General features: G+C 45.3%; 1 protein-coding gene across 1 annotated transcript in view; it reads right to left on the minus strand.

Moving 5' to 3' along the window:
- Positions 1–5,203, minus strand: part of Tmed10 (transmembrane p24 trafficking protein 10) — a 38,232-nt gene extending 33,029 nt beyond the window's left edge. Inside the window, exon 1 of the mRNA XM_005343368.3 lies at positions 4,900–5,203. Coding sequence (XP_005343425.1) covers positions 4,900–5,124 — 225 coding nt within the window. The 5' untranslated portion in view covers positions 5,125–5,203. The remainder of the gene's footprint in view (positions 1–4,899) is intronic.
- Positions 5,204–10,840: the final 5,637 nt, after the last annotated feature.

Genomic DNA, 10,840 nt, shown 5'->3' on the forward strand with positions numbered 1-10,840 from the left:
ATGAGCTTTGGGTCTCCATGATGGATCTTGAGATCACACGTCTGAACTCCAGTCACCATGCTTAATCTCGTATGCCGTCTTCTAAAAAAAGAACAGTACCTGTTAATTCATACCCCTACCTACCCTGAATTCCCAGTCATGAGCAAATACAGTCTATCGCCTGTGTTTCTGGAAGTCAGAAGAACACAGAGATCCTACTGAGAACAAAGTCAAACCGAAACAGCAAGCAGCACTCAGCTCTAAATCCTTCAAGTGTCCCACCCAACTAACTCAGTGATGACACAGCACCACCGCCCATGGGGTTTAAGCTAAAATACGATCAGGGAAGGGGCTTTCTGTATAACTGAGACTCAGAAATGGAAAACTTCAAGCACTGGTGGGATAACAGGCAGATGCTGCTCTCTTCCTGCTTCTGTCAGCATTTGCTACATTAACTTAACACAGGCAACAGTCAAGTTTGACTGCCGGGGGTGGACACGGGGAAGAAGAGGAAAAAGAGGAAGGGAGGCAGGGAGAATGAAAGGCCAGTCGCTGCCCCAACACCACCACTGCGGGGGTGAAGCCAGATCAAATGTTTTTTTTCATACTGTTCCAGAGTTATTTACGGTAAAAACTTCCAGCATGACCCTTTTAGGCACAAACAAAGCCTTGTTCTCTTTTAACAAGTAGTCTCTTGATTTCCCACACATTATGTTGAACAATGAAGTTGGGGCGCAGGATACAGCAGATGACATCAGCCTCCCTCAAGTCTGAGGCTTGTTTGCGGGCCAAATTCTGGTCTGTGGCCAGCCGGATGCTTTCACAGAGGGCCCTACTGTCTGTGCTGCCGGGAAGATAGGAATATGGAGGCAGAGGCTTAACATCAAACACCAGCCATCAACTGGCAAACCAAGGTCACTGCACCCCTCAAGGTCACCTTTATAATCTGTTCCTCTTCCTAAAAACTAGACTGTCTTCAGAGGTTATCACTGACTTCAAAATCTAAGAAGTCCCCCTTTCTAGAACAGTCTTAACTGGTCACTGAGTAAGAAACACCATCCTTTAACTTTTATGAAGAAGGAAATGGGTCAGGGCTTAAAGAAAGAGCTAGAAGATTTGTATATAATACAAGAAGAAACTCAACTGTAATGCAATCAAACGTTAATGTACCAACTGGCCTTCTGTAGCAAACCATCTAGTTACTGGTCTGGTTTTAATCCACTGATACCAGTATCATTAAATATCAATTTAACAGGGCCATATTTTCACTAAAAGAAAAAGGTGAGCCCAAGCAAGGATTCACACGATAGTTAGTGATAAAAGAAAAGCTTCTTTTGAGAAATAAGCAACAGGTTTTTGATTGTTTTCCTCTACAATACAGAAATGTTCTCAGTACAGACACCAGAAATGTAATCATTCTCTTAAAAACCATGGCAACTGTATTACATAGAACGTCTCTTCACACTGTCCAGCATGGTGCTCACATCTACAGTCCCTTCACTCAGGACCATGGCTCCTACAACAGGCTTTATTAGGACCTCAAGTTAATAGAGTAACGTCTATACTAACTACGGATGATGAGGGGGCACTTCCAACTTCACATCTGGGTAACGAAGTCTTTCTAATCTATGACGAAGGATGGCTTAGCTTCATTTTGTGCAATGAGTGGGAAAGAGAGTGATAAAGTAGACAATTGGAAATCTGCAACACAAAGTGTGTCTGAAACAGCTTGCTTTGCATTTTTGGTTGTTTGGTTTTGGTTTTTCGAGACAGGGTTTCTCTGTAGCTTTGGAGCCTGTCTTAGAACTTGCTCTGTAGACCGAACTGGCCTCAAACTCACAAAGATCCACCTGTCTCTGCCTCCCAAGTCCTCATGGTGGGTGGAGACAACCAACCATCCCTATACCACACCAGCTATCAAGTACCCACATCAAAAAGATAAAATGGAACCCGATTCCATATTTATACCTTGCTCCTTTGTAAGAAATAATGGCGGAGCTGTCAGAGTGGGTGCTGGGAACCTAACTGAGGTCCTCTACAAGAATAGTACTTGTTCTTAACTGCTAAGCCACTTCTCTGGCCCCAACAAATTAACTTTAAATAGGTCTTTTTCAAACAAGTGGGAAATGTTTAAATTGTTGTTGTAATTTATTGTGTGTGTGCACATTTTGCATATGTGCACAGGTGGAAGTTCGAGGACAGCTTTTGGAAGCCGACTGTCCCCACCTACCACGTGCATCCCAGGGGTTGAACTTAGGTGTAGTGACAAGAGCCTTTACTTATGGAAATCTTAGTATATGATGGTATTACATGACATTAAGGAATGATGATGGGATTTTAATGTGTTTGGTTTGGAGAAAGGGGTCTAAATCTGTTAAAGCGTACAGATCTTTACCTCATGGCCTCAAGGGATCGTCTCACTTTAGCCTTGTCTTCACTATGTTGTTCAGCCTGGTTCCAAATTTCTGGGGCTCAACTAATCCTCCTGCCTCAGCCCCCTGACTAGCTAGGACTACAGACACATGCAACTGTACCTAGCTCACTGTTAATTTTGGAAGGGTGTCACATGGCCATAAAACATGATAGTCATGTTCCTATCTTTTTTTAAAGATTCAAGCTGACATCGACTAGACTGAAATATCCAGGGTTTCCTGGGCTCAGAACGATTTAACATAAAATACTAAAGAGAAAGAGTGAAGATTAAGCCAGCATGGATCTTGAGCAGTCGCAGAATCTGGGTAGCAGAAGTAACGGTTATATTCTCTCTAATAGTGAGGACAAAACACTGCCAACAGCCATGCGGCTGGCGATAAAACTCAGGAATTTGGCATCAAAATTTGTATGTTTTTTAAATTTTCATTTTTAAAACCAGATAAGACAAGGCAACTCATTCTGGCCTAGGTACTGCTGGGCATACTGGCACACACCTATAACTCTATAACTCCTGCACTTGCAAGGCTGAGACAGGAGGAGAGGGTTCCAGGCCAACCCAGGCTTCCAGTGAAGCCTAACATCAAAAAAAAGAGGGGAGTACTGGTCACCCCAAATTCCTTCTCCACCACTGCCAGCTATGCTCCTTTATTCATCGCTGCTTCTCGGTTTTCTTCTTTCTTGATACCTGGCTCAATTCGTTCCTGTGTGTTAGCTACTTGCCAGTTGAGTTTAGGGTTCCAGTAGTCCAGTTAAGCTGGCTCGTAGTAAGGACACAGCAGACAGAGTGAGAGTAACTAAGTGTTGGTGAAATCCTTGTGAGCAGAGGCACAAACTCCTGCCGGTGAGGTCCCTTCAGCAGCCTCCGGTCCGGCCTCAGATGCTCCTAACTCTAGGGTTACAGCACAGCTCCTCCTTCCGCTCAGTGCAACCAGAAGTGAAGCACCACACTGAACACTCCAGAAAACACAAACGGGAACAAGGCCTGCTTAGGAAACTACTGGTCTAAGAGGGGAGACGAGGGTAAACAGAAGTAGTGACAATGAGCTCTGGTCAGCGACGCCCTAGTTAGAACACGGGTGGGAGACTAACAACATAGGAAGCTTCAAGAGTGTTCTCATGAGGAGCGTGTTGGTAAACGTCAATTATCAGACAGGCAGCAGCGAGCCACTAAGTACTTTCCAAACACAGGACTCCAGGGGCGACAGCAACGCAGCAGAGCAAGGCCTCTTTGGCTGCTCAAATTCTTTGATTAGGGGCATTACTTCTACTGAGAAGAGCCTGAAGCATGACTAAAGCCCAAACATTGTATCCACGTCTTGAAAATGTACGAGCCATCACCACTTAAGACAGTTCAGTATTTAAGGAGGGTTATACACCATGGGTCACAAAACAATAGCCCTGAAGAGGTTTTCTCAAAGTATGTTACAGTACCACCACAGTGGTCTGACACCTTAAACACTACATCCGAAGCTTGTTAACAGTAAACTGTTTCAGGCTGGAGAGACGGTTCAGTGGTTTAGGTCACTTGGTGCCCTTTCAGAAGACCCAGGCTGAGTTCCCAGCACCCACATGGAAATCTGATGCCCCTCCACGGACCCTAGGCACCCACACGCTACACATACACACACAGTTAAAAAGAAGCAAGAAAATTGCCAGTGTTAAATGTGAATGAATACAATTACCCAGAACACAAGATGTTGACTATTAACATCTCAAAAATCTGGCCAAGCAAAACACCCCTGAAAACGGGGACCAAAAGGCATTATGTAAAGAAGCTGTCACCATCCAATGGTCCAGCCGAACCTGGTGTAGCTAAGTGAAGACACTAGAGACTACGACCATCTTGTGACCAATAATGAACTCTGATAAATCCCAGAAATCACAAATTAAGAACAAAAGGAAGATTGTGGCACTTTTCCGTCAATTCACTGAGTGGGCCAATTCCATCGGGAACACTTGTTCATTCTACCTGAACCTCAGTTTCCTTATTTATGGAGTGTTTGAACTAACCGTACAACCTTTAAAAGGCACAGGAAGTGACATGGCAGATGCTTAAATATATAACATTTTTTATTAGTCACAGTCAATCTTATTGTCTCCATTATCTTGTAGGTGTTGTGGTGTCTTATGATGTCGATGTCAATCCCACTGATCCTCTAGGATTACTCGGGGAAATCACGTTATTGCTCAAGATTCCTGAGCCCTCCCAGGGGCAGGACCCTGACGACAGCCGAAATAGCCCTAGCTCTCTAGGCTCTCAGGCCGCCAACGCCTCCCAAGCCCTTCCACGGGCCCGGGATTTGGGCGCGCAGCCCCGCCCCGCGAACCCCAACGCGCGGGTGAAGGGGCGGTCCGCACCGCACGTCCAGAGCGCTGGGGTTGGGGGAGCAGGCCAACCCCCGGCCTCCGCCCGCCGGCCGGCCTCCACACCACCTCGGCCTCCCCCGCACGACGCCGGCCGTCTAGCCGCCCGCCCCCGCGCCGCACCTTGAGATGGGTGCGCAGGCCGCCTGCGCCCCCCGACTGGTCGGTGATCTCGTAGGCGCCCGTCACGAGCAGGTCCTTGTGGATCTCCTCGCGGAGACACTTGCGAGAGTTCACGGGCAGATGGAAGGAGATGGCGAGCACCGAGCTCGGGCCGAGCAGGAACAGAAGGAGCAACGCACAGGGGCGAGGGCCAGGCCAGGAGAGTGGGCCAGACAAACCAGACATGGTGCCGGAGCCTCGTTCACCACCCGGGGCCTCTAGCGCGCCGGAACCGGGGGAACCCACGTGACTCGCCTCTGACCCAGCGAGGCCGTTGGCGCCATTTTGGAGATTGGCTAGTAGAGATTAGAATGTGTAACAAATAATTTTTAAAATCGGGAAAAACCCGGTAGTATGTCATAACCACGGGAGTCAGGAGCTAGAGAAAAGTTCTCAGAGATTTTTTTTTCGTACAGGGTTTATTTGTTGAAGCGAAAGACCGCTGGGTGAGCCATAGTAAGTACGGGCAGCCCTGGAAGTAATTCTAGCTTAACCTCCCGGAAGTGGTTCAGACACGTTTTAAAGTCGGTGACACCATAGCAACCAGGCCCCAATAAGGAACAGCCACAAAGCCTTTCTCTGGGCCCGCCCACCGGCTGCTTAGGCTGGGGCTAAGGTCCCAAAAGCCAACTCTGATAGCAGTTGGGACAGTGGAGCACTGAAGAGGAAAAATACAAAGCGAAGTTTTTATTTGGCTTTTAGTGCCTGTGGGTCTCTAACTCGGAGAAGACTGTGTAGAGGTCAACAGGTGCATGCGAATTGACAGGTATCCCGTTAACGCCTCTGAACCCACTATTCGGCCTGGTCTAACTTCGGTGTTCACAATGTACTTCTTATTTATTTAAGAAACAACAGTAGTCTTCTGTGCTAAGCTATACTCTAACCAAATATTTAAATGTATGTTTTGTTCTGTCAGAGATGAGCATAAAATATTATTTACCAGGTGAGCATTTTCGAGAGCGGAAATTGTATGTTTCCTAAGCATGTTCTGTAACTTCCAAGTGGCTCATGCGTCGTGATCTGATTCACATAGGAATCGTTCATTATCTGCTGTGTGCTAGACACGAACGACACTGTGCATGCATACTGTGTTTATTGGTGTACATCCTGAGATACTCAATAGATCTAGCATTCTTACCGGTGATGAAACAACCAAACTAAGTGTTCCTTAGCAAAATAATTACTATATACTCTTTGTCAATTTCAAAAAAAAAAAAAATATGTAGTGCCTGGCATAATGGTGCACATCTTTAATCCCAGCATTTGGGAGGCAGAGGCAGCTATATCTTCAGGAGTTCAAGGCCAGCCTGATCTACAATAGTAAGTTCCAGGACAGCCAAAGCTACATAGTGAACTCTGTCTCAAGTGAGAAAAAAAAAAAAAGGTTTAGCATCTTTATGTTACAGCCAAGTATTTAGAGCTGAAAAATATACAAAGAGACACACTCGGTACAACTTGCTTATAATCTCAGAGTTTGGGAGGCTGAGGAAGGAGGATGATCTAGAGATTAATGCCAGCTTGGGCTATACAGTGAGTTCCACTCCAGCCTGGAGTACATGCCCCCCAAAACAGATACTTCAACACCTAAGAATAAGCAGTAGCCTATGTGTGTAACCATTATCGACTTGAATTGATGTCTCTTGAACATTAGCAAAAATAGGCAGAAGATGAACTATCTGCCCTCAGTGATTTTAGTGGTTAGGTTTTTTTGTTTGTTTAGTTTAGTTTTGTTTTTTAAATGACTTTTTGTCTACCTAGTCTTTTCCTGGAACAGAAGTCTGAAAACAAAACAAACATAAGCATAATAGAGTTGTTAAGTGTTTTAAGATCTAGCAAGTGCCATATAATATTTTATGAGGTGTTCACTTAGGAACATTTGGTTTGATTGTTTTATCCCTGATCGCAGATAAGACTGGCCATCTACTGAGTGCACGCTGACAATTTGCATAGGCTTTTCCCTACAGTTATTCTAACTCGAGGCTCACTCAAGTCCTAGGAGTCCTCTGGCCATTAGCGTGAGATTTGCAGAAATGCCTGTGCGTGTTTTTTTTTTTGATTTCCATCTCAACTTTTACACAGTAGACATTTACATTTTTAAATATCTTCACTGTTTTTTTTTTTTTCTCTTTTGAGACAGGATCTTTTGCTCTAGGTTGGCCTGGTACTTGCGGTGATTCTATCTCTGCCCCCCAACGTGCAGGCAGGCATTCACCACCAGACACAGCCTGTTTTCACATATCTTTAATGATCTCATCTGATAGTTTGAAAAACCCTGTCAGATAATTTAGGCAAACATTTTCATTTTTTCAGATAAGGAAACTGAGGCTATGAGATGATAAGAAACTTGGGTAATTTTAAGAAAGATGTATATGTGATGATAAGAAACTTGGGTAGTTTTTAAAAAGATGTTGGTGGCGCTGAGCCTGGAGAACTGTACTGCTGTACTCACGGGAAGTGCGGAACCGGCTGTGCATCACAGCGCTCTGAAGGGATTGCTCGGTAGGGGAGAGAACTCAGCTCAGCTCCCAAGGAGAGATTTGGAGTAGGGCGTTTCAGGTCAAACTTATTTAGCATTCTTGCTAAAAGTAAACAATGCCCGGGCATAAAATTCCAAAAGGACCTAGTTGAGAAATAGTTCAGAATAGCCTGATTTAGACTCTGTCAATATTCAGATCCCAGGGGCCAATGAAAGAGCCAAGGGTAATGTGGCACTTGTTGCCAAGATTGAAGACCCAAGTAAGATTCCTGGGACCCACATGGTAGAAGGAGAAAAGCAACCCTTGGAAGTTGTTCGTTGACTTCCACCCTTCCACACAGATAGACGGATGGATGGATGGATAAATGTAAAACAAAACAATCCAACACCCTAAAAGTGACAAAGGGCCAGGTGTGGAGGTGAGCACCTTTAATCCCAGCACTCCCAGAGACAGGCAGATCTCCGTGGGTTCAAGGGCAGCCTGGTCTGCAGGTTGAATTCAAAGACAGCCAGATTGTCACATGAAGACCCTGTGTCAGGGGGAAAAAAGGTACAAAAATCAGAACCTTCCTCAGGAAAACACTGCAATATTTTACAAATGGAGAAATTGAGCCTGAAAAGTTGAATTGCCTCCTGTATTACACACAGCTCTTGAATCCATTCTTGTCCTGTAATCTCACTTATTCCCAGCCCCCCAACACTTTCTGTCTCTGCCTTCTGTCATTTATTTCCCCTATTAGCTCTCACCATTAATACAGCCCCCGTTTTGTTTTTTGTTTTTTTTTTTTTGTATTTTTGTGTCTGTCTTCTTAGCACGGTATCTTGTGTAAGGTTGAGGATTTTTGTGTAGTTTGTTCATTGCTTTCTCTTCTTAACCCAAAATAGTGCTTGCTACTCAGGCAGAGTAAATGCTGGCACATGTAAGACAAGACTGGTTCACTGGGCAATGGTGGCGCACGCCTTTAATCCCAGCACTAGGGAGGCAGAGGCAGGCGGATCTCTGTGAGCTCAATGCCAGCCTGGAACAAGAGCTATTTCCAGGACAGGCTCCAAAGCTACAGAGAAACCCTGCCTTGAAAAAAAAAATGGCAAGGCAGGTTCTTGGCTCCTGGCAGAAAGAAGGTCTAACAGCAAATTCCCTCCTTTGTTCTTTAGCCATTTCACACAAACTTATTGAGCATATGATGTATCTAAACTGTAATCCTGACTTCAGTCTCACTACCGTTCTGCAGATCCTTCTGCTTTTGTTTCTTTGGGACAGCACTTCCATATATAGCCCAGATGGTACTCTCTCAGTCCTCCTGCTTCCTCTTCCTGAGTGGCAGAATTGCAGGCATGTTTCACCACCCTGAAGAGATGGCTCAGTGGTTAAGAGCACTGGCTGCTCTTCCAAAGGTCCTGAGTTCAATTCCCAGCAACCACATGGTGGCTCACAACCATCTGTAATAAGATCTGGTGCCCTCTTGAGAGACCTGGTCAGTTGTCCTAATCAATTTAGACCATGAAACCCAATATGGACAAGTTCAAAAGGACTAGCATATACAGGCTGCCCATGCATGCTTCAGCTTTGCCAGGGCATAAATTTTGTTTTTGATTTCTATCACACCTGGCTTTTTTTTTCCTTATTAGAAAGTGAGTCCATAGAAGGACAGAGAATAACAACAATAACAAAAACTTGCCTCTATGCTGTGGAACTGGAGGGCAGGAGGCAGAGCTCTAGGGAACCAAAACTCTGCACCTGTATTGAAGACTACACCTGTATTGAAGAAGGTACCATTTTTTTTTTTTTAACAAAACGTTATTTATACTCTATGTATATGAGTGTTCTGCATGTAAACCTGCAGGCCAGAAGAGGGCATCAGATCTCATTATAGATGGCTGTAAACCACCATGTGGTTGCTGAGAATTGAACTTAGGACCTCTGGAAGAGCAGCCAGTGCTCTTAACCTCTGAGCCATCTCTTCAGCCTGAAGGTACCATCTTCATCTACAGAGGCAGAGGCCTCGTTTGGAACTGGTGATGGACTAGAAAGTGTGGCACTTTCAGAGTAAATGCTTCTTCCTGACTAGCACTCCTGGGCCATCATGTCTGTCATCCTGAAACATACCTAGCCAGATAACCTGAAATTCCTTAGCCACAAAAGCCTTTGGGAGTTAAGAAACACCTAGTCTAGTCTATCCCTAAGCCATAGTTTTTTGTTTGTTGGTTTGGTTTGGTTTTTTGAGACGAGGTTTCTCTGTAACAGCCCTAGCTGTCCTGGAGCTCACTTTGTAGACCAGGCTGGCCTTAAACTCACTGAGATCCGCCTGCCTCTGGCCTTCCTAGTGCTGGGGTTAAAGGCGTGCGCCACCACCGCCCAGTTAGCCATGGGTTTTAAACTTTTATATAATAAGGAGCATGCTTAAAACACACCTCACTCAGACAGTGAGGCAGAAGCCCTTATTAAAAATTGGCACTTGGGTTCTGGGCTTGCTGGCACATGCCTTTACTCCCAGCACTTGGGAGGCAGAGTCAGGTGATCTCTGTGACTTTGAGGCCAGCTTAGTCTACCTGGTTAAGTTCCAGGCCAGAGAGAATTATATGATGGGGGGGGGCATTTGTAACAAGTTTGCTGGGTGATTCTGTAGTTGGGAAGCACATTAGTCCTCTTGGGCTACCCACTTTAGCCAGCTAACATTTCAGTGCGGCTTGCGTTTTGTGGGCACCAATCTATAAGGATCCTTGGCTTCCACATCCCTTCCAATTCATGTGTAAAGTCCTACAATGTATTGCATAGCAACACAAGCGGAAGATACAAAAGACCTCTTTAGAAAGCAGTTTGGCAGTATTTGCCTTTTGTCCTAGCCTCTGACACAGAGACAAATCCCAAGGATCCCAGTGATGGGTCTTCTGAATGATGGAGCCCTCGATCTGCTGCTGCTCCCTAGGTGGTGTCTTCCAATCCCCGGGCTTTAAATGCATCTGCAGACCCATAACTTGCAGACATGGATCTCTAGCCCTGACCTCTGCCCTAAGCTGCAGATCTACACCCAGCGCCTGTCTCAAGAGCTCCACTTCGATTTCTTGATTTCCCCTCCTTTGCTTCTCAAATCTGCTTCCTCCTCATCTCTCCCATAAACAGCGCCACCGTTTACCCAGTGCCTGAAACTGTCTCCGCTTCCTCTTCCATTCTCTCTCCACACACAGGCAGTTCATCTGCAGATCTGATCAGTTCTGGATCCTAAGTAGATAATAATCAGTTTCTCCTCTTTGAGCCAGAGGCTGCAAACTCCTCTTCAGATAAGCAGGTCAGGCATGGGACCCTATGGTTTATATTGCCTAAGAGCGAAGAATGTGGATTTTTTTCTCCTTTTTACATTTTTAGGTGGTTGTTTAAAAAGGAGGAGGAAGAACAGAATGTGTGGCGGAAACCTGAGATAGTTAATT

The sequence above is a fragment of the Microtus ochrogaster genome, chromosome 1, assembly GCF_000317375.1.
Source record: "Microtus ochrogaster isolate Prairie Vole_2 chromosome 1, MicOch1.0, whole genome shotgun sequence".
Classification (NCBI taxonomy): Eukaryota; Metazoa; Chordata; class Mammalia; order Rodentia; family Cricetidae; genus Microtus; species Microtus ochrogaster.